The sequence below is a fragment of the Artemia franciscana genome, chromosome 2 (genome assembly GCF_032884065.1).
Source record: "Artemia franciscana chromosome 2, ASM3288406v1, whole genome shotgun sequence".
Classification (NCBI taxonomy): Eukaryota; Metazoa; Arthropoda; class Branchiopoda; order Anostraca; family Artemiidae; genus Artemia; species Artemia franciscana.
Window position 1 is genome coordinate 24,420,890 of NC_088864.1, and position 24,750 is coordinate 24,445,639.

The 24,750-nt window shown below is 34.4% G+C and overlaps 1 protein-coding gene across 1 annotated transcript in view; it reads left to right on the top strand.

Moving 5' to 3' along the window:
* Nucleotides 1-24,750, top strand: part of LOC136039193 (catalase-like) — an 81,343-nt gene that overhangs the window by 52,721 nt on the left and 3,872 nt on the right. The window contains exons 8-9 of the mRNA XM_065722718.1: nt 3,676-3,911; nt 16,883-17,018. Coding sequence (XP_065578790.1) covers nt 3,676-3,911; nt 16,883-17,018 — 372 coding nt within the window. The remainder of the gene's footprint in view (nt 1-3,675; nt 3,912-16,882; nt 17,019-24,750) is intronic.

The following is a 24,750-nucleotide window of genomic DNA, read 5'->3' on the forward strand; positions in this document are numbered from 1 at the left end:
AAAATAAACTGTAACTTCCACTTGCAAAACTGCTGCATCTTTAAAATCGAGGACATTTTAGGAGATTAAAAAAAAGTTCAAATAGTGTGTCTCTTTTATAAATCAACTTTCTTGTGTGTCTTTTCAATTGGTAGTTTTTCAATAAATAGGTCAAATAATAATTTAAAATGTAGAAAAATGACTTTTCAAATACCATGTACTATCCCGATTACTTTTAACTTTTTTGTAATGATTTGTCATAGAAGTTTCTTTCTAGAGGCAATAAAGTATAATGATTAAAGAAGTCACGAGAAAGGAGAGGGGGAGACACACAACCAAAGAACCTCCTGTTTACGTGATGTAGGCTGTTTGTCATTTTTTATATCATTATTGTTGTTCATTACTCAAACCCTCCCTCTAAGGTAAATAAAAACATACCTACCTTTGTATACACTTGTTGAGCCGGAACAGGGTGATGCGATCACTGCGTCGTCTCCTAGCCATTTTGGTCTCATTCCATCTTTGTTAATCTGTATGCTAAAGCCTGTGTTTGTGTTCAGCCTTGTCTTAACTCTTGTAATGACTTGCATTAATTGACGAGCAACGGTAATAAGGAATCGCAATAATGCAATAATGTCACTAAGTCGAAAAGTGCTAATAAGACTTAAACAGAACGTTGTTTTGATTTTGGTATTCATATAAGTAGGCCATTGAAATCATGCTCACAAGTCTTGAATGGATAATGGCTCGGAAGAAAAGCAAGAGAGGAAAGCTAAATTTATTTGGTACATCTACAAAAATAAGTTTGAATTTCAAGCTTCTAAACGAAAAACATAGGCTCTGTTGCCTTTGTCCTGATGGTAGTCTCTTTGGCCCCTCTTGCTTGTACACTAAATTCTTAAGAAAGGTTCTTGAAAGACATAAATTAAATTTTAACATTCAACAACAGCTCATAAAAATAAGAATAAAAAGGTATAAACGTTGAATCTGGACATTAAATTCAAGACTACTTAATATATTAGGCTCTTTATATTGTCGGATAAGTTTTTAAGGTACGCCGCTTTGCCAAGAATAATTCTAGTCTCTAAAAATATGAGCTTCAACTCCAGGTTGGGGTCTTTGTTAGTAGTGAAGCAATTCCAATTCCATAGTTTAGGTTGGAAATTCCCCGTGATTGGTATTTTAAAAAGAAAAAAATTACAATTTTTTAGTTTTTTTCAATTATTCTATTTGTATGGTACGTTCACTTCTTTCAATTTTGGTATTTGATGTGCTTTTATTAACTTCTCTGCAGTTTTCATAAAATGTTGGTAATCTGCTTATTTTCTAATGTTTTGTTTCCTCTATTACATATAATGTTAATTTTGGCGTTGTAACAGTTGATCTTGCAGTGCTAAGATACTTTTATAGAACCAAAAATGTTTTATGAACATTTTTTTATAACATTTTATGGATGTTTTTTTATGAACAGATATATGTAATGTTGTACATAAATACAGCTCATTGGACTCAGCTATTGAATGACAGTGAAATCGTCATTTTATGTTGAAATATTAAACTTAGGACTGTAGAAAAAACAACCTATCAAAATTTGCAAAGAAAACATAAAAAGTTTAGGTTCAGATAAGTTTTACTATTTTATCGGCATAAGCTAATACTAAGCTCTTCACATTTTTGGAACTCTATCAGGACTAAATGTTACTTTCAGTGGCTCCAAATCATGTTTGGGAGGGGGCAAAGTGTGTTTCAAAATTTACAGGGGGGTATTTTTTCACTAAAAATACCAATAAGGGTATTTTTCAATGAAGCTAGCAGAAGAGATGTTTTTTCAAAATATAGTAGGGCCAAAAAAGTCTAGATAGTGATGTCACTGGTTAGCGCTACATGAGCATCAGTGGTTAATTTGTCAAACTTCTTTTTCTAATGTTGAACAATTATGACCAGCTTTTGAAGATAGATTACGTTATTCTTATTATTTTTTTTTCGTTATAGTGATCGATAAATTCATCAAAAGTAGACTAAACTTTTTTGACTAAGCAAAATCAGCATTATGCAATGAAGTTTTCAAAGACTTGAATTTTGTTGACACGCCACGTACCATACTATGTCTTTTTGAGCTTTCGTTTAATTATAAATGTTGTTAACATTTTTTGCTCTAGATCTGATCTGTTCAAAATAAATTGCATATATGTATTAGCTTACAAAGCAAATATATATTTTCATAGAAATCAAATGCTCTGATACCTTCCTTTGCTTCTGTTTCTATGACGTTTCTTAAGATGTGTCTATTTACCCTACTTCAATTATATCATCTTAATGAAGAAAGTACAAACTGAAGAAATAGAAAAAAAACAACATAATTCTAGCCTGAGACATAAGTCCTTTTACATGAATACTCTTTATCGAGAGCTAATTTTAGTGTTCCTCAAGGGAAAAGTGGTTACCGAGACCCCCCGTCTCTTAAAGGAAGAAGAAATAAATGCACGTTGTCAAGCTTAGCGTACATTTTCTTTTAATATTAGTCTACTAAAAGTTGATTGGAAACATTACCATTAGTATAAACACTGTTTTCCTAAAGATTGTTTGACATTTCTTTTCTTGGCTCGGAATCTGTCACTGAAAGATTGTATCTTATTAAATATCTAAAGAATTAATCGGTAGACTTTCTGTTCACCTAGAATCAGGAAATATTTTCGAATATATATCCATGCTTTCTAATAAGTAATGAGGTATGCATAATTGACAAATACGACAAGCAAAATAACATCTTTGTAAAAGTAAAGCACCGGCTATTTGTGATTTATGATCAGCAGCAGTAGTACTGAGTTTGGCAAAAAATTGTGACATTTTAGAAATTATTGCTGTTACGGTGCTTCAGCAAGCCTAAGCAGCTGATGGGATATTGATTCCAGTACTCAGCAAAGAGCTGGAAAACCATATCCGGCACTCCAATTATTATCCACTGAGCCTGGATCACGAATTCATGTAGGTAGAGGAAAAAGTAAGTCGCAAATTAAATGAAAGACAATTTTAATATGCGTCCACACACTGAACTTGAACGTAGAATTTATTTATTTTTAACTTTACCTATATAATTTCTTCTTTCATTGTAAGTGAACAATTAGCAATTTACCCACGTAAAAACACCTCGTTTGATGTTATATTTACGTCATAAAACCCTTTTTCTTGAAGTGAGATTTGTGTTATGATGTCTAGTACTAAACACAAGAATAATCTAAGAATAATCTAGAGTGTTCAAAAATAATCTAATAACAATTAATAGTCTAAGAATAGATTTCTAAGAATAGTCCAGTTTTGTTGTCCCTGCTTTTTTCACGCTTAGTTTTAAATTCTTTCCTTATGTCACGCTTGATGTCCATGCATATAACTAATCTAGTACACTTGCTCTTTTTTAAGCTTGATATTATTTATAATATACGTAGTTAAGCTTTCTAACTAGTTTAAATAGGCTGCAGCGTTGGCTTCTGTAAGTTATGCTTTCTATTGTTTTGGTTTCTATTTCAAATCCCAAAAAATTCAGAATACAATAATCCATGCTTTTAAATTTAGAATATCATTAATTTCAATAAAATTACAATAATGGATTGGTAAAATTGGTAGACCGTTTGGCTTTAGTTGATTTGTTTTAGCATTTACTAATAAACTGAGAGTTTTTTGGAACTTATTTACTTCTAGGGACGTATGCAAATATATCGAGAGTCAGGACGTCATCGAGTCGGTGTAAATTTTATGCAACTGCCCGTGAACTGTCCTTATAGAGGGCATGTGTCCAACTATCATCATGGTGGAGAAATGTCGTTCAAATATGATGACACAGGAAAGCCAATTTATCATCCAAACAGTTTTGGTGGGCCTAACCCTGATCCAAAATATAGAGAACTACCTATCGAAATTTCCGGAATGATAGACAGGTAATTCGTCTTTGATCTTATATTGTATGTGACTTTAATTCATATGTAAGGCCTAACAAGATCAGATGAGTATTTTTTTTTATGTCTGAAGCTACCTCAGGGAAGCTGGAATACTTGCGAAACATTGCTTCAATAGTCCTTCCAACATACTTTTAATAGACATTGAAAAGTGAATGATGATTAACTACCACTATTAGACTGAGTGACTGCAGTTTGGCATGTGGCAGAGTAAAGGAAAAGTATAGTGTTTCACCTAGGAACATTTCAAAAAGGGGTACATTTTCCCAGTTTTCTTGAACTCTTGAGACATATAATTCCCCTTGTAATGTTGTTCGATGCTGTTCCTTTTAGATACTTTTGAAAGAGTTTTAATATGCTGATTCAAAAAATGTGATATTCAGTAGTGAGGCCATAAGGCTTCCAACAAAGCCCGTAGGGGATCTACTATTGGAACTAACAATCCCTCAAGGCGCTATTACGTTCATCTGGGTCTTACGAAAAGCTATAATACACCTGTAATGGTATAGTACATCTGTTTGTTACATAATAGGGACTTGTTTGTTTACTTATGCAATTGTTTCTTTGGTTGTGCAATAGGAAGTGTTTTCTACACGAACCAGGTGTTTGTTACGTAATAGGAGCTGTGTGACAAGCTAAATTTGTTGAGAATGACGCATTCTCGTGTAACTTATTTCTTCCGGCCCCTTGGGGAACCCCATTTGCAACTGAGAACGGCACAGACAGATGCTACTTGATGGCGGCGTAGACGCTACCACATGGGACGCTACGTAATAATTTAAGAGATTTTTTCTTCAATACATTCTTTTCAAGATTTTATTTTCTTCAAGATTGTTCTTTTTTTCTCATGGAACCTTTATAATTGAAAGATTTCTGTCCGCTTTAGGAATTGGAAGAGATTTACCCCTATGGTACTGTACGTTAAATACCTGAACCAGTGATCTTTACCTAATGTTATGATTTCAGAATTAGATTCTACGAAATAAGCTATTCCACACAAGTAGAATTCTCTGCACACTTTCTAGATCGCTTAAGCAATTGAGTAGATCTTTCCATCCTTTCCACTCGACAGCACGCAAGAATCCCAATGCTATTGACTTTTGATCTATTGATCGCACCTGCTCGCTAAATTGCATTAATTTTCTAATGACCTAGACAATGCTTTGTAAGACACAAACTTTATTGAACATAAGCATTTTATTAATAAAAATATTATTATAAAATTATAAAATCACAGAGAAAAGCGGTCAAAACTCAACAAGTGGAAAAATAAAACATGAAAAAGCTTATAAAGGATAAAATGTAAGGAAATAGGGCGTGAATTGAAGAAAGCCGGGGACCCTAGCAAGTGATTCCAGGGGGAGGGGGAAGGTTTTTGTTAGAGGTAAATTTAAGCCATATTAAGAAATATTTATGAGAGGTTTTAATGAAAATGATACGTTTCTTTCAGCCAAGACCAATTGTCTTGGCTGAAAGACCAATCTTTCAGCCAATCACAGGGAAAAATCACGTGTTTTTCCCTGTGATACATATTTTCAATATTATGGAATTTTTTAAGATATTTTCCTGACAAAAAATAAACTATGCTTTAAAATCCTTGCATTGTTTTTTAAGCAAGCCACCCCCTTGTGATACTCCATGCCAATTCATGTCACTGTGGCAATATGTGGCTGGCCTGTGACATCCCTGTGATAAATATGATCATTTTAAAGACATTTTTCAAATATTTTCTTGATTAAAGTTATGCTTTAAATCTATTGAGTTGTCTTTCGGAAGCCACGTCCTCATAATACACCATGGCAATATGTGGCTGACCCATGAGATCACTGTGATACATATTATCACTCCTAAGACATATTAAGATACTTTCTTGATATAAATCATTCTTTAAATCTATTGAATTGTGTTTTTACGAGCCATCCCCTCCTTGCATTTTAAATATGGCTCTTAAGTTTTAACATCGCTCCTTATCCTTAGCAAAACGTTCCATGTACTGTAATATATTTTTTCTTTAATTTTATATTTCCTAATGGTTTAAAAAGGCGTGCCTTATAACCCCTAAAGAGTTTTTCAGGCATTTTCCTGAAAATTTACTTCTTCACACTGTAATCAGTTGTTTAAACTTAAAGAAAAATCACAAATAGCATTTCTTCTGATGACTTTTGGCTATTGAAACCAACATGGCATAATGCACCCGCCTGATGGCACCCGTTAGCGCACATTATCACTTTAAAAATCGTAATGATTTAAGTGATAGTGATTTAAAAGTGATATTCATTATCACCCTAAAGTATTTCAAGCCTTATACCCACAAAAATATGGCACACGGCACCCTTTGGCTTATATTATCACACCTAAGCATTTTTCAGGCATTTGTTTGCAAATGTTCCGCTTAAACTAGAATCGATCGTTTAAACTTAATGAAAAATCCCCAACAGCGTTTCTTCCGGTGACTCCTAGTAATTGAGGCCAGCGGGACACAATATACCCACCCAATCTCTTGTGCACATTATCGCACTTATGGCATTTTCATCCTTTTTTCTCACAAAAATATGGCACACAGCACCCTCTAGCCTAAATTATTAAACTTAAGGCCTTTTCAGGCATTTTCTTGCAAAACTATTCCGTTTGAACTAGAATCGAATGTTTAAACTTGATGAAAACCCCCAATAGTGTTTCTTCGGATGAATCCTAGTATTTGAGGCCAGTGTGACGCAATGTAAATACTAGATGGCATCCTCTGGCACATATTGTCGAACCCAAGGCATTTTCAACATTTTCCTACGAAAATTTGGCACAGAGCACCCTCTGGCGTGAATTATGATACATAAGGTATTTTTCAGCCATTTCCCTGCAAAAATATCCGTCTACAATAGTTTCAACCCTTTAATCTGAATGAAAAATCCCCAATAGTGTTTTTTTCTGATGTCTGCTGGAAATTGAGGCCAGCATGGCACAGTTTACCTATCTGATGGGGCCCTCTGGCGTATTTTATCACACTTAAGGCGTTTTCAACTTTTGTCGCACAAAAATGCTCATAATCTAAAATTGACCATTGTTTTTATTTGAACAGCGGGAACTTGCAATTTTATTGTTAGATTCTGATGTTCTTTGACATTTCCCGCCCTCTTCACCTATTTCTAGTGATTTTGTAAACAATTCCCCTTTATTGTTAAAAAGGACTTAAGAGTTAACAATATTTTCTTGAATAAGCCTTTTCCTTACTCAACATGTTGAATGAATTCATCCCCCATTCCTGCCCCCGATTCCAGAGTTCCAATTCCATCAATTCTGGTCCGAGTTCTGCTGATTCCAGGATTATTAATGTGGCTGCCTCCGTGGTCATATATTGTTGGTCATCGAAAATAACTAATTTATTGAACGTTTTTGAGCCGTATTACTTGTAAATTTTAAGGATAAGCACTCACATCTTATTTTGAAATGTAAAGATGAAATATTTGAAGAAAGTGTGCGATCCTTTTTTTTGAAAGTGTGCGAAAATTTTGAACTAATGAAATTAGCATTAATGGGGATCCTACTGGAAATGTATGTGTGCGTTGTCATGAGAGTGAGGAGATAAATACTTTTGGAATGCCCAAGAATTTTCTTCGTCAAAATGGTGGATGTACCAGAGGAAAATTTCCAGAGATGATAGTACTTAAAGATAATGCAACCCTGAAACTAATAGTTGATAATGAGGGCCAACTTTTTGCTAGTGGTAGTGATAATATTTTACCTGTTGATAATTCATATCAGCATCTTTCTGGTATTACCATTCAACGGAATCTGGAAGAAAGAACAACAAGCATACTTGCCTACCAGTTTCATAAGCCATATCTTGTCATGTGTTGGATCTGTTACCCACCTAAAAAAATGTTGTAATAGACAGTGAAATCGGGGAAAAAATAAAAACAGTCATTTGCAGATAACACTGCCAAGGATATTTAAGACAATTCAATGAAAAGCAAAGCATCGTTGAACGTTAAAACTATCACTAGTCGTTTACCAGCAGATACCGTCATTGCACAGAATAATAGCAAAAATGATAAATAAAAGATGAAATACTTCAAGAAAGTATGTGCAAATGATAGAGCTGTTTTAGCATTAAATGCTTTCAAGGACAAATAATTGAATCACAAAACAAGCACCATGAAGATACCATTGGAAACTTATGCGAGCGTTCTCATGATAATGAGAGATTAAATTTCGTTGGAAAACCGAAAAAATTCAACGTTACTACCGGTGGATATACTAGAATAAAATTTTCAGAGATGAGTGTTTAAAAATAATACAAATCTAAAAGTAATGTTGACAACGACGGTTAACTTCCTTCTCACAGCGCGGGTAACAAGTTGCCTTTTGATAAATCCTATTACCATCTTTCAGGTATTAGCATTCAACGGGAGGTAAACAAAAGTCGAATATACCGCTGCAATAATGTCATGAATCATATTTTATCGCAGTGCCAGAGCTACTACCTGTGTAAAAGTAATGTTATAGTAAACAGTGAAATATCTGACTAAATAAAATGGCCATTGGCAAATAATATCAACAAGGAAATTAAAGACGATTCAACCAAAAGCAAAGTATCGGTGAACATTACTACTACCATCGAAAGTTTAACAACAGATACGAATAATGAATCAAATAATAACAATGATGAAATGTGTTATGAGGTAGAACCTGAAGCCATGTTAAAACTTCTGTATTATTCAAAAATGGAATGAATGACATCTCAAGAGAACACATAATGAAGTGATTTATGGAATGGATTCTCTACATTAATTTTTTTATTTATTTTTAATGCTGATATTCTACATGCCATTGTTTCAGTAAAAATATTTTAATACATTACTTTCTTATGTCTCCATTATTTTAGGCATTGACAGTTGAAATGATTTATTAACAAATGGTTTTGTCAGTCGTGTCGTGTATCATTTGAAGGGGGCTATAGAACACTGAGAGTTTAAATTGAGAAAAATTGCACGGTTAAATCAAGGATTTGTCATGCAACCAACATTTTTAAAGCAAACATTAAATGTTACATACTAGAAAGAACCTTGAATCGTGGAATATACACTGAGAAACCTTCAATTTCGAACTTTAAAGGTGTTATTAACAGATACATATTAAAATTGGACATGTTATACTAGTAATGAGGTTGACGTAGGCAGTTGAAATTATTTCTATGTAAATTTGATAGGTTATTAGCAAGTTATTCTGTAAAATGAATATTTTTGTTTTCAAGGGAGGATTATAGGCCAATAGGTTGTTAAATTGGTAAAGAGGGCAGACTTAAATCAAGGATGTCCATGCGTTTGGTTTTTTTGAAGGAAGTGTTTGATGTTACGTACTAGAAACAAGTTTGAGTCAGCGAATGTACCCTGAGCATGTCCATATTAGAGGATATGGTCTGCGGGGTATGAGGTTGACATAGACAATTTAAAGTGATTTCTACGTAAATTTGAGAGGTTATTAGCAAATGGTTCCATCAAGTGAATATTTTTCGAAGGGGTACATAGACAGTAGATTGTTAAATTAGCAAAAATTTCAGAATTAAATCAAGGATTAGTCTTGCAACTGGCCTGTTTTAAGGAAATATTTAATGTTACATGCTCTTAAAGGACTTAAATCTAGGAATGTACCCTTAGAGACCTTCATTGATCTTAAGAATTGAAGGGATTCTTCTACTGTTCATATAAGAATTGGACATGGTATGCTGGTATTGAGATTGACCCTAGAAACTTTGATATGATTTCTTTGTAAATTTCACAGGCTATTAGCAAATAGCTTTATCACGTGAATATTTTTGGAAGGAAACCATAGGACAATAGGTGTTAAATTGAAAATAAATTTTAAACTTAAATCAATGATTAATCTTGCAATTGGCCTATTTTAAGCAAATGTTGATGTTACATGTTAGAAAGGAGGTAGAATCCAGGAATGGGCCCTGAGAAACCCTCCTCGATTTTGAAATCTGATGGGGTTAATAACAGATTCATATTATAATTTGACATGGTACGCTGGTAATAACTTTGTCATAGATAACATGAAATAATTCTTGTAATTTTGACAAGTTATTAGCAAATGATTTTGTCAAGTGAATGTTACACTTTGAGGGGGAAAATTAGGACAATAGATTGTGAGATTGGTAAAAATTTCAGACTGAAATCAAGTATTTGTCGTACAAATACCCTGTTTTTAGAAAAAATTTGATCTTACACACCAAAACAGGAGCGTAAATCAAGGAATGTACCCTGAGAAACCATACTAGCTTTTGAAAATTTTAAGGGGTTATTAACAGGTTCATATTAGACTTGGACATGGTATACCCATAATGAGGTTGATATAGTTAAAGCTGATGGTAAACTGTCAATGTTACTTGTAACATTCATCGATGCTTTGTTTTTTTTGAATTGTCTTTAATTTCCTTGGTAATATTATTTTCTAAATGCCCTTTTTATTTTGTCAGAGATATCACTGTCTATTACCAACTTATTTTTACACAAGTAACAGTTCCGGCACTGAGACAAAATATGATTTTGACATTAGTGCATCGTTACACCCGTCTTCTGTTTACCTGGCGTTGAATGCTTAATGCACCAAAGATGGCCATAGGATTTACGAATAGGTAATATGTTATCCGCGCTTTGACTCTCGTTGTCAACTATTCTTTTAATACTTGCATTATCTTATGCTATCATCACTGGAATTTTATTTTAGCACATTCACCGATAGTAATGGTGAATTATTTCAAATGAAGTGTCTCATCTTGTCTTTTTCGTTATTGCTATTATTCTCTTCAATGATGGTATCTGTTGGTAAACGACCAATGATACTCCTAACGTTCAGCGATGCTTTGCTTTTCATTGAGTTGTCTTTAATTTCATTGACAGTGTTACCTTCCAATGCCCCTTTTATTATATCCTCAATTTTACTGTTTAATACAACATTATTTTTACATAGGTAACAGTTACGACACATAGATAAAATATTGCTTATCATATAGGTAGATTAGCATGCTTTTCTTCTTTCTTTTACGATTGATTGAATGGCAATACCGGCAAGATGCTGATATAATGTATCAACTGGTAACTTGTTACCACTACCGCTTGGAAGACGTTGGCCCTCGTCATCAACTATTAGTTTCAGGCTGGCATTATCTTTAAGCAGTATCATCTCTTGAAATTTTACTCTGGTATATCTAACATTTCAACGATGGAAAATCTCGGACAATACGAAGAAATCCAACTCCTCACTGCCATGATAACGCACGCATACATTTCCAATAAGATTCTCATTGACGCTTGTTCTATAGTTCAAATACTTGTGTTTGTCAGTATTCAATGCTACGAAAATTTTATCATGAACGCATCTCTTGAAATATTTAATCTTCATCTTTTAAAATAAGATTTGTGTTTTTCCTTCCCATGTACAATTAATACTGTTCGAAAACGTATAATAAACTGGCTATTGTCGATGCCCAACCATTGATTACCTCGGATATAGCCGCATATAATCGTGGAATCGGTGGAACTCGGAGCGGAACTGATGGAATTGGAACTATATAATCGGGGCATCAGTGGGGGATGAATGTATTCTACATGTAGTGCAAATAAGGAAAAAAGTTACTCAAGAAAATGTTTAAATTTTTTTTTACTTTTACCTAAAAAGGGGGAATTTTTTTACAAAATAACTGGAAATAAGGAGAAAGGGGTGTGAAATGTCAAGGAAACTAATAATCTAACAATGAAAACGCAAGGTCCCACTGTTCAAATAAAAAAAATGGTCAATTTAGTTTATAAGCTTTTTTGTGGGAAAAAAAATTTGAAAATGCCTTAGGTGTGATAATTTACGCCAGAGCGTGCCATTAAGTATATACATTGTGCCATACTGTTCTCAATTGCCAGGAGTCATCAGAAGAAACGGCATGGGGGATATTTCATTAAGTTTAAAATAAAGATTCTAGTGCAAACGAATATCTTTTAGGAAAACGTCTGAAAAATAACTGTAAAATAAAAATGCCGAAAAATAAAAAATAACAAAAATGTAAGATAATGCACGCCAGAGGGTACCGTGTGCCATGTTTTTGTGGGGAAAAGGTTGAAAATGCCTTAGGTGTGATAATATATGTCAGAGGATGCCATGTACCACATTTCGTGGGACATGGGTTTAAAATGCTTTAGGTGTGATGATGTGCGCCAGAGGGTGGTTATGGGCTGGGTACATTGTGCCAAATGATTTTAATTGCCATGAGTCATCAGAAGAAGCGGTATTGGAGATGTTTCATTAAGATTAAAATATTTATTCTAGTGTAAACGGATATTTGTGCTGGAACATGCCTGAAAAAATGCCTTGTGTCTGATAAAACACTGCACAGAGTGTCATTTGCCATTTTTTGTCGGGAAAAGGTTTAAAATGCCTTATGGTGTGATAATATGTGCCAGAGGTTGCTGTCTCTCATATTTTTGTGGGAAAAGGGTTTAACATGCCTTAGGTGTGATAATGTGTGCCAGAGGGTGACATTGGGTGTGTAAATTGTGCCACGTTGGTTTCAATTGCCAGGAGTTATCAGAAAAAATGCTCTTGAGGATTTGCCATTAAGCTTAAACTATCGATTCTAGCGTAAATGGATAATTTTGCGAGGAAATGCCTGAAAAATAGCTTATGTGTGATAATGCACGCCAGAGGGTCCCGTGCCAAATTTTTGTGGGAAAAAAGTTTAAAATGTCAGGTGTGATAATGTGTGCTAGAGGGTGCTTATCAGGTGGGTATATTATGTAACACTGGCGTCAATTGCCAGGAATCATCAGAAGAAACGGAACTGGGGATTTTTCATTTAGTTTAAACAAATGATTCTAGTGTAAACAGATATTTTTGCTGGATAATGCATGAGGTGTTATGGTGCACGCCAGAGGGTGCCGTGTGGCAGCCACTGAGTTTCACATGGTTGGAATCGCCAGAAAATATTTTATAATGATAATATCTGAGAATGCCTTAGGTATGATAGGGAAAGGCACATTCAAGAAAAGTTTATATTCTGTGTCCTTTTTAAACAGTAAGAAAATATAAAGTTAATGACGATACATATTGCAATAGATTAAATGTTTTGCTAAAGTTAAGGAGTGATGTTAAAACTTGAGAGATATATCTAAAATGCAAGGAGGGGATGGCTTGCGAAAACACAATTGATTTTAAGCATAATTTATATCAAAATATCTAAAAAATGCCTAAGGAATGGTAATATGCATCGCAATGATGTCGAGGGGCCAGCCACATATTCCCATGGTGGTTTGAATCGACATAGTTTGTTATGAGGGCTGGCTTGTGAAAAACAACACAATAGATTTAAAGCGTAATTTTTACCAAGAAAACATCTTACAAAAAGTCATAGAAATGATAATATTCATCACAGAGATGTGACGGGCCAACCGCATTATGCCAAGGTGGCATTAATTGACATGATATATCATGAGAGGGTGTCTTGCTTAAAATGCAACGCAGTGGATTTGAAGCATAATTTGTGTCAAGTAAAAATCTAAAAATATTTCTTAGGAATGATAATATGTATCACAGGGATTTCATGGGCATTGGGATACTTGTGTTCTCTCGAGTTGAAAGGATTGGAAAAATTTAATCAATAGTTTAATATATCTAGAAAGTGTGCAGGCAATTCTCCGTGCGTGGAATAGGTATCTTTTAGAATTTATTTCCCGAATCATAATACTAAGAATAGATTGCTGGTCCAGGTGTCTGACAAACAATACTACTTGGGGAAAACATCTTGAAGAAAATGAAATGTGAAAAAATGCATTGAAGAAAAAATCTTAAAGCATTAAGTAACATCTCACGCATGCACCGTCATTTTGAAACAGTCAAATGTGCCCTACCATTACGTAACATCTACGTATATGCCGTCCTCAGTTACAAACAGGGGTTCTGCATGGGCACTGAAGAAATAAGTACGCAAGAATGCGTGATTCTGAATAAATCTAACGTATGACACTACTCCTATTGTATAACAAACACCTGCATCTTGAAAAAACAGTCACTTTTGCGTACCAGCCAAAGATAGCATTTGCATAAGTAAACAAACAAGCCCCTATTAAGTAACAAACAGGTGTACTATACCATTACAGGTATGCTATAATATTGCGTAAGATCCGGGTGCGCGTAATAACTTCTTGAAGGATTGGCAGCTCCAATACTATACCCCCTATTGGCATTGTTGGAAGCCTTATGACATCGGTACTATTTTAAAGTGTGTTTTTGAATTTTACTTCTTTCAAAACCGAGATTTATGTAACAGTGTAATATAGTACATGCCTGAAATTAAATACACACGATTTTTTTCTATGAAAAACCTTGGCAACGGAGACCAATATAGCACAGATTTCCGAAGTATTAAAAAACACTGGCTAAAAAAGACCTAATAGTTGAAAATGCGGGATCGCATTCTCAGTTTCAGGGCAAAATGCTTTGTTCGGGAAAAATATAATCCTATGAATTATAAAAGAAATGCCCCAAACTATGCCTTTAAAGTTACGTTGACCTGTTAAAACAACTCCTGTTTACAGTTTTTTTTTTATAAATTTCAAATTTTAGCTAGCCAAATCTTCTGCTATTTATAGGCGAATAAGAATTAATTTTTACGTATAAGAATTACTTTGGTATTTTAATAAAAAAAAAAACATTTCACGGAAAAATATCGCAAAAAGACAACAAAATTACTCCCCTGAGATTTTAAAAATTCTTTCCCCCTCTGCATTTCTGTGATCTAATGGCAACTGAAAGAAGAATAGGTAGTAATAAAAATCATGAAGGTTGAGTCTATGAAAAAATTTTCAGTTAAAACTGAGATTATCATGTTTTTTCATAAGCTCTTTAATAAGGGTCATGGCTGCAGCGACAGCTGCCACCTTGTAAAGAACAAATCACGCCCCATAATAGCTTAAAGTTTCAAAATGTCTTGAAAAAACTGCCTTGTAAAACAAATAACCATTTTTAGTTGATTCAGTCATGGTAACTTCTATTTTGATTATTCTTCTTAGTGAAATGTTATTTGGAAAACAAGTTCGCATGAATTCTGAGAAAGAACCTGGAACCCCTTGAAATTAGAATCGGATCGAAGTGAAAAGCACAGCATTGCAATTACCATTGTTGAAAATTCTAAATAGGAAACATACAGCCATACACATTGAACAACAAGGAAAATCACTTTTTTGCGTGGATAGTGTCTAAAAAAGTCAAATAATGTATACTTGTTTACACCTACTTATTGGTAAGTTTTGTTAAAGTGTTATGGGCCATGTTCTAACTTTAAAAGATAATATTAATTTACAAAATATAGTCATTTCAATTCAAGTTTATATATTAGAATGCTTATAATTAATTGTTTTGTACAGCATTCTATTTTACCTTAACAGTTACCTTTTAGTATCAAATATTCCTAAAGCCTTGGATCTTTATTCTTTTGACTTTCCTATCTCTGTTCATTAAACACTTTGGCCCGTGTCCAATTGACCCATGACAAACTGTTCTAAACAACCACGACAGAGTTTCTTATAGCCTTTTCATTATTACTCTGCGCTTTTGGCTAAGAGGGCCATAAGATAGGTTGTCTTTGTCGGGAACTAATTTATTTACCCCATAAATTTCTTCTCTATTAATACTTTACGATTGCATCTAATGTCTTTTCCATTGAAAAATACCTGTATTGATAAACTATTATTAGAAATCTATCAGACATGTTTTTTTTCTTTTCACAATGTTTTTAAAGTAAGATTATGAAATGCAAGAAAACAACATTAGATTGCTATAAAAGAGTAGCTATAAGTCATATTCTCGGTAAAAGCCAGTAAAAAAACTTTCTATTAAGCAGTTTGTTGTTTGGGAGCTTTGAAATGAATTCCAAATTAAACAGTATATATGAATGGGAAAGGCTAGACATTTTTCAGTACAATAAAGTAGATCAATGAAAAGTTTATTTGAATAAACAAATTTGATACATTCAAAAATTAAATAATAAATTTAAGGAATACCTCGGGGACAATAATGTACACTGGTAAAATTATATTTTCACTGATGACGGAGTAGGGTAAAATTATCCTATTACATGAAAATATTTGTGGTTGTTGAATAAATTTGTTAATTAGTAATTTTGAGAGATTGTCTCATTATTTGAGCCATGCCTCTATTCGGAGAACAATATTTGACATAAACTGGGTCTTTTTTAATATGGTAAGTGTTTTCAGTATTGTTTTTCTGCAGGATTCTTTTCTGCGTTTCCTGTGATTTATAATCTTTGCAAATGATCTTCCTGGCTATTAGAAAGCAAATGTGCTGCATTATTATTCGCCGGTGATGCGACGTCAAAGATTAATGAATGGGTGTAACAGCGTTGTTTGATAATGACAAAGTAGATGTGAATATCCTCGATTGGGGGCATTTTCTTAGTAACCTCACCTTTCACTTTATATCCTCCAGCCCAATGATGGCGTACAGGGTATCTAGCAATAGGGTATCACTAGTCCTTATGCTCTGCCACAGCCCTTGGAAACAGTCTTCCCACTCTGTTACTAGGGATGTCTCAATTGTCCTTGCTAGTAAACTTGCTCTAAATTTCAATGAAACGGATAAATTTATTTTTTTCAGAATTTTTGAACTAAAAAGTCTCCAGCCTTACGAGGTATACTCTCTATCGGGGTGTTTTATTGTGTTGTCATATTGTTCATTACCAATATTTACTAACTCTCTATCGACACGTCCATGTATGTTTTTAACTTTTTAATACCCTTTGATATTTTGTTTTAAATATAAGAATTAGAAGTTTCATTCTAATAAGGGAATGTTAGAAAGGAAATCAAAAAGATAGAAAATTCAATTGAAACCTTCCTGGTTTTTAAGTTGATAAAATCTCTTTTTATTGCGATTTATGTAATATACTTTTCTAGATACGATGTCGGAGCTTTGGAAGACAATTATAAGCAGCCGCAAGTGTTCTTTGAAAAGGTATTGGACGAGAAAGCACGTGTACGTTTGATTGCAAATATCGCCGAGCATCTTCAGCATTCGTCGCCTAATATTCAAGTGAGCTTTATTTTCCTTAGCCGAGGTTACTTATTAAATTTGTGGTTGCAAGGTCCAGCCTTACTAGGGAAGCCGTAATATGTCAGAACAATTATTTTTATTTATTTAAAAAAGCGTCCCAGTTTTGATGGGGTGCAAGCGAAATTGAACCAGCAAAACTAAATTGAGAATTTTCAAACTACACCAGATTAAACCCAGCGAAACTCAATCCGGGGCTATTTACTCCACACAGTTAGACATGACAAGACCTAATATGGCAAAACTCAATCCAGCCCAAACCTACGCAAAATTCAACCCAACAATACTGAATATTAGCAATCTTAATATCTTTTCGTAAAACACTAATCTTCTTTAAACTTCATACTTTCTTAACCATTTAAACTTTCTCTATCTTGTTTTGTATCCTTGTGCTTGTTATCTTGAGTGACCCCCCCCCCCCGTAAATCATCTTTTCAAAATGGACAGCCACTACAGGAAAGCTCTTAAAAAGGTATTACATTTAATTACTTTATCCATATATTTTTCTCCTTTTTCTCGGAAAAATAAGAAAAAATGTTCGGTCGTTAAAAAACAACAAAATTAATTGCATAAGTGTTATCATCCCTTATTTTATATTTTGTGGTTTCATGTGGAGAGGCTTCAAGCCCCTATCTACAGAATTCTGCAATTTTTCTGAGAAGGATGATCACAGATGTGCGCTTATTTGTTTTTTTCCATGGATTATCGTATCGACCCAACAGTCCTAGAATGTCGGAAGAAGGCTCCCGAATAAAAACTGAAAGTTAATAGAAGCTTTTCTTCTTCATTCCACAGTCCCCATTGTTCTGTTATTTTAATTAGGTCCATCTTTTTTTTCAAGCATGATAGCTATTGGTATAATAAAGGTTGCAAACTATTATGGAGCGTATTTCATAGTGTGTTTTAACGAAAGAACCTGCTTTCTTTTTTTCACAGAAAAAGGGGAAAATGGATTGATAAAGTAATATGACATCTGTTTCAAGAGCTTTCTTGTAGTGGCTTTTCATTTTAAAAAGATGTTTTATCTAGATTGGTTCAAGCATTAGCTATCTAAACAAATGCGAATAAAAATAAAGGTGCTGCACGTGGCATAACCTCTGGATTTCTCAAGATAAATAGTGGGGGGATCAAAAAAATAGAGACATCTAAATGATGATAGATTCGAGTTTGGTGAAAAGATATCAGGAGCGTCAGTATTGAAACTATAGGAGAGCTCACTTATGATATTGAGCGCAGAAAGTGTGCTTAATCAGAATTTAATGCGGATTTAATTAAACTGGCCTATAAAAAGTAATTTAGTATTCATTAGCCAACGTATTTTAGAAGTTTTTGGAATTAATCTTTGTTTTTCACAGAGTCCCATTGTCAAAACTATTGATTACCACAGAGTGACTGATGAAGAGTGAATTGCCGAGGGCTAAAGGATTATGAGCTGAGGGGTTCAGGAGCCCATTTCTAAAGCGAGATCAGTTCTGTCTGTTTGGGTTTTAATTTTGCTTTGACCATCAGAAAAAATTAGGTTTTTTGTAGCATCATCTTGTATGAACTTTAGTTATCACAACAAATTTGTAGGAGAAATATCATTTACATGTGATTCTATCACTAAAATTTAACTCTATTAGCAAAGCTATCAAGCTTAGTCCCCAAAACAGGCCTAGAATAACATACATGAACACTATTTTAGGAAAGTGCTTAGCGAATTTAGGAAAACCCCAATTAAACCCCTGTATAGGGAAGGTTATAAGAGTGAGTGTAGTAATTATTGAGCCATCAGCTTGATTTTGTAGGTAGCAAGGGCTTAGCAGCATGATATTTTTTAGACTTAGAGATGCTGTAGACAAAGATTTAAGAGAAGAATTAGGCGATTTTAGGAAGCGACCAAATTTTTAATCTTAGGTTAATAATCGAGAACTGCCTGAGTCATCAAACATCATTAGTCTCCAGTCTTGTTGATTGTGAGCAAACATTATATTCTGCTGATGGAAGAGCCTTAACGAAGGTCTTACTTTTTTATGGTATACAAGACGTACATTAAAGTGATTGAACGAAATATATGAAAATATCACTGCTGTGGTTAAGGTCTTCAGTCATCAGTTGTCTTCTATCATCAGTTATAAAGATTATTTTGATGAAGTTTGTCTTAAGGAGCACAGGAAAAGCAATGAGAGATAACGGAATCAAATGGAGAAGAAAAACTATCTATACTTAGTTTATGCTTATGACTTAAGCATCCAAGATGAAAGTGTGAGCCAAATGAGTGAAGTTTTATGTTTTGCTAGCTCAGGATGCTAGAATAAGTTTGAACATTAATGTTAAGAAGACTAAGTCGCTAAGGCTAGGAATAAGTGACGATGAAAAAGTGACGCTGGGTATTGAAAAGATCAATCAAGTGGACAGCTTCAGTTATCTTGGTAATTGAGCAAAGGCTCAAGGTGTTTTTCCAAGGTTTAAATAAGTTTGGAAGAATAGGAAAGCAAATTGGAAGCCGAAGTGATGACAATGGTCAAATATGGTTCTAAAGAATGGAAGCTCCGAAAAACGAAAGAAGATTTGCAAGATGTTTTCAAGAAAAATTGCTTACGGATTGTTTTGGGCACCCGGCTGACTTACTTTATTTCAAACAGTAGGCTCTACAAAATCTATGGTTCAATTCCACTCTCTAGGGCTATAATGAGAGAAAGTTTGAGATGGCTAGGGCATTTTCTAGGGATGAAGGATGACACAATGACAAGAATTGTCCTTTTTGGCCAACCGTCTAGAGCTAAACAGAAAACAGGATGTCCGTGGTTTGGGTAGAAGGGTGTTGTAAAGAAATACTTAATGGAAATGAAAACTTCCTGATAGAGTATAAAGAGGCAGGCTTAGAACAGATTGGAATGGAGGAGTGTGCGTAGCTTTGTTGGCCTCATATGGCTTGGTGCTGCGGTGAATTCCTAGTAGTGCTAGTAGTAGTAGTAGTAATTCCTTTAAGAGAGTTTTCAAACAGTTCGTGGTAACCAACTGTAGTAAGGAGCGACCCGGCTCAATAGTAAACGAAACTCTAAAAAACGGAATTTTGATGCTAAAAGATACATCAAAAGAATTGGCTTTTAATACTAATTTTAAATATATAAGTTTCATCAAATTTAGTCGTTGTCATCAAAAGTTACGAGCCTGAGAAAATTTGCCTTATTTCGTTTAATAGGGAGAAACACCCCCTAAAAGTCACAGAATCTTAACGAAAATCACACCATCGCATTCAAGGTATCAGAGAACCCTTTAGCGATCATTTCAAGCTCCTATCTACAAAAATGTGGAATTTTTTATATTTTTTGCCAGAAGACAGATCAGGGGTGCGTGTTTATTTTTTTATTTTTTTTTTTTTTCCAGGGGTCATCGTATCAACCAAGTGATCCTAGAATGTCGAAAGATGGCTCACTCTGACGGAATTGAAAAGTTCTAGTGCCCTTTTTAAGTGACCAAAAAAATTGGAGGGCACCTAGGCCCCCTCCCACACTCATTTTTTCCCAGTCATCGAATCAAAATTTTGAGATAGCCATTTTGTTCCGCATAGTCGAAAACCATAATAACTATGTCTTTGGGGATGACTTACTCCCCCACAGTCCCTGGGGGAGGGGCTGCGAGTTACAAACTTTGACCTGTGTTTACATACAGTAATAGTTATTGGGAAGTGTATAGACGTTTTCATTTTTTTTTGGGAGGGGGGGGGTGAGGGAAGGGGGCTATGTGGGAGGATCTTTCCTTGGAGGAATATGTCATGGGGGAAGAGAAATTCAATAAAAAGGGCGCAGGATTTTCTAGCATTAATATAAAAAACAATGAAAAAAAAACATGAAAATTTTTTTCATTTTAAAGTAAGGAGTAGCATTAAAACTTAAAACGAACAGAGATTATTACGCATATGAGGTGTTTTTCTCCTCCTAAATACCTCCCTCTTTATGCTAAAGTATTTTTAGTAATCACCTGTTGAACCGACTGAAGGGGAGATAAATTTTACATACAGCTACAGAAGCAAATAGACAGGATCCCAGGTAGAAATATGGTGTTTTTACTAGGAGATTTTAACGCCCAGGTCAGCAGAAATAGGGATAGATGGTATCCTATCCTGGGTAAATTAGGTGTAGGGAAAGAAAACAGTAATTGCTACAGACTTTTGCAATTTTGTAGGTATAACAATCTAGTAATAACCAATACGGTATATGGTCATAAAATGGCCCATAAGTTGATATGGTATTCACGTCATGGTAGGACAGCAAACCTTATTTGTTATGTTATAGTGAACCGAAGACTGGCAGGATCAATACTAGATACTAGGGTATATAGGAGTGCTCTTATTGATGTTAAAACTAAAGACCGCCATCTAGTAGTGTCTAGGGTTAATTTAAAGCTGAAATTTCGTAAGGGTAACTACCTCCCGTGAAGTTAAGGTGAGGGTGGACCCCAGGATGAGAATTTGAGAGAAACTTTCCAAGAACGGCTGAATACTAAAGTTGAGAGTTTAAAATTTGACAATGTTGAAGATGGTTTGAATAATTTTAGAAGAACAATTCCCGAAGTTGCTAATGGTTTTAGGGAAGAAAGTTAAGACTGCAGCTAGGAATATCAGTAAAAAAGTTTTATGTTTAATAGAGAGGAGAAGGGGTTTGTACAAGAATTATCTGAGTGATGTATCGTGTGAAAATAAAAGGAATGTAAAAAAAGTGGAGAAAGCATTAAAATATGAACTAAGGGGATGTGAAGGGGAGGCTATGGATAAAATTGCCGAGGATCTGGAAGATGCAGCTAGACGGCATAATAGTAAAATATTGTACTCGTATTTAATAAGTTCAGAGGGAGTAGTCAATCTGGACTTGTCCCAGTTAAAGATAGTAACGGGGCCACAATAAGTGATAAGTAAAGAGTTAAAGACTGGCGGAACATTTTGAGAATGTGCTAAACTGAGACACGTTTGCAGGAAAAGATATAGAGAAAAATGAGACAATTTGTGATACCTTGGATGTGAAGGAAGATTGGTTTTGTGAGGAAGACTTAGCGATAGTACTAAAAGAATTAAAAAATAATAAGGCTCCAGGTGCTGATAGTGTGCTAAATGAGTTTTTTAAATATGGAGGCTCTAAGGTTAGAAATAAGTTACTGAAAATTTTGAACATTATTTTTGAAAAAGAGAAAATACCTAACGATTTTAAGAAAACCTTAATCAAACCACTGTATAAGAAAAGTGATAAGAGTGAGTGTCGTAATTATCGAGGTATTAGTCTGGTCTCTCTAGGTAGAAAATTACTTAATAATATGATACTTTTTGGACTGAGAGATGATGCGAACAAAGTTTTAAGAGAAGAACAGTGCGGTTTTAGAAAAAGTAGAAGATGTGTCGACAAAATTTTCACTCTTAGGTTAATAATTGAGAAGTGCCTTAGTTTTCAAACACCTTTGGTCCTCAGTTTCATAAATTATGAGCAAGCGTTCGATTTTATTGATAAAAGAGCTTTAGCAACGGTCTTATCCTTATATGGTATACCAGAGAAATATATTAAAGTGGTTAATGCTATGTACGAGAATAACACTGCTAGTAGGAAAATGATACTCCTGGTAGGAAATGAGGTTAGCAGCTGGTTTTCTATTAAATCAGGAGTTAACCAGGGTTGTGTTCTATCCCCCTTTATAACTTTCCTGGACTTAGATTATGCTGATAATTTAACCATCCTAGATGAAAGTGTGAGCAAAATGAATGAGGTTTTAGAGGTTTTGCGAGTTCAGGGGGCTAGAGCAGGTTTGCAAATTAATGTTAAGAAGGCTAAGTCACTAAGGCTAGGAATAAGTGAAGATGAAAAGGTGACGTTGAACAACGAAAAGATTGACAGGTGAGCTGATTCACTTACCTTGTTAGTATTATCAAACAGTTCGTGGTAACGAACTGTAGTAAGGAGCAACCCGGCTCAATAGTAAACGAAACTCTAAAAAACAGAATTTTGATGCTAAAAGATACATCAAATTATATTTTAAATATATGTTTCATCAAATTTAGACTTTGTCATCAAAAGTTACGAGCCTGAGAAAATCAGCCTTATTTTGGAAAATAGGGGGAAACACCCCCTAAAAGTCATAGAATCTTAACGAAAATCACACCATCGCATTCAGCGTATCAGAGAACCCTATAGCAAAAATTTCAAGCTCCTATCTACAAAAATGTAGAATTTCGTATTTTTTGCCAGAAGACAGGTGACGGGTGCGTGTTTTTTTTTTTTTTTTTTTTTTTTTTTTCCAGTGGTCATCATATCGACCGAGTGGTCCTAGAATGTCACAAGAGGGCTCATTCTAATCGGAATGAAAAGTTCTAGTGCTCGTTTTAAGTGACCAAAAAAATTGGAGGGCACCTAGGCCCGCTTCCACGCTCATTTTTTCTCAAATTCAACGGATCAAAATTTTGAGAAAGCCATTTTGTTCTGCATAGTCGAAAACCATAAAATTCATGTCTTTGGGGATGACTTACTCCCCCACAGTCCCTGGGGGAGGGGCTGCAAGTTACAAACTTTGACCAGTGTTTACATACAGTAATGGTTATTGGGAAGTGTACAGACGTTTTCAGGTGGATTTTTTGGCTTGGGGGTGGGGTTGAGGGGAGGGGTTTATATGGGAGGATCTTTTCTTCGAGGGGTATGTCATGGAGGAAGAGAAATTCAATGGAAAGGCTGCAGGATTTTCTAGCATTACTATAAAAAAACAATGAAAAAATAAACATGAAAAAGTTTTTATTCAATTGAAAGTAAGGAGTAGCATTAAAACTGAAAACGAACAGAGATTATTACGCATATGAGGGGCTCTAAAAATACTTTAGCATAAAGAGCGGGGTATTTAGGAGGAGATAAATACCTCGCTCTTTATGCTAAAGTATTTTTAGTAATTTCAAATATTTATTCTACGGCCTTTCTGATTTAGGGGTCATTCTTAAAGAATGGGACAAAACGTAAGATTTAGTGCAAAGAGCGAGGTATTATCGATGGGACCAACCCCCTCATATACATTATAAGAAAATAAAAATATAAAAGTTTGTTACGTAAGTTTAATTCTTAAGTTACGTATATTTCTTACTAATAAAAATGTTCGTTAAAAATTAAAAGTTCTAGTCACCTTTTTAAGTTATCAAAAAATTGGAGGGAAACTAGGCCTCCTTCTCCACACCTTATTTCTCAAAATCGTTTGATCAAAACTAAGAGAAAGCCATTTAGCCAAAAAAAAAAGAATTAATATGCAAATTTCATTTTAATAATTTATTTGCGGAGAGCCAAAATCAAGCATGTATTAATTCAAAAACGTTCAGAAATTAAATAAAAAAACTATTTTTTTTTAACTGAAAGTAAGGAGCGACATTAAAACTTAAAACGAACAAAAATTACTCCGTATATGAAATGGGTTGTCACCTCCGCAATCCCTCGCTCTTTACGCTAAAGTTTGACTCTTTGCGACAATTCTACTTTTTAAAGCAATTTAAAACTTTAGTGTAAAGAGCGAGGCGTTGAAGAGGTGGCAACCCATTTCATATACGGAGTAATTTTTGTTCGTTTTAAGTTTTAATGTCGCTCCTTACTTTCAGTTAAAAAAACTAGTTTTTTTTATTTAATTTCATAAAGCTCAAACCCCCTTTAATAAGAATTGGCTGCCTCTGCTATGTCTTAGCTATTCTCATGAACAATTTGAGTAAACTAGGTTATACAAC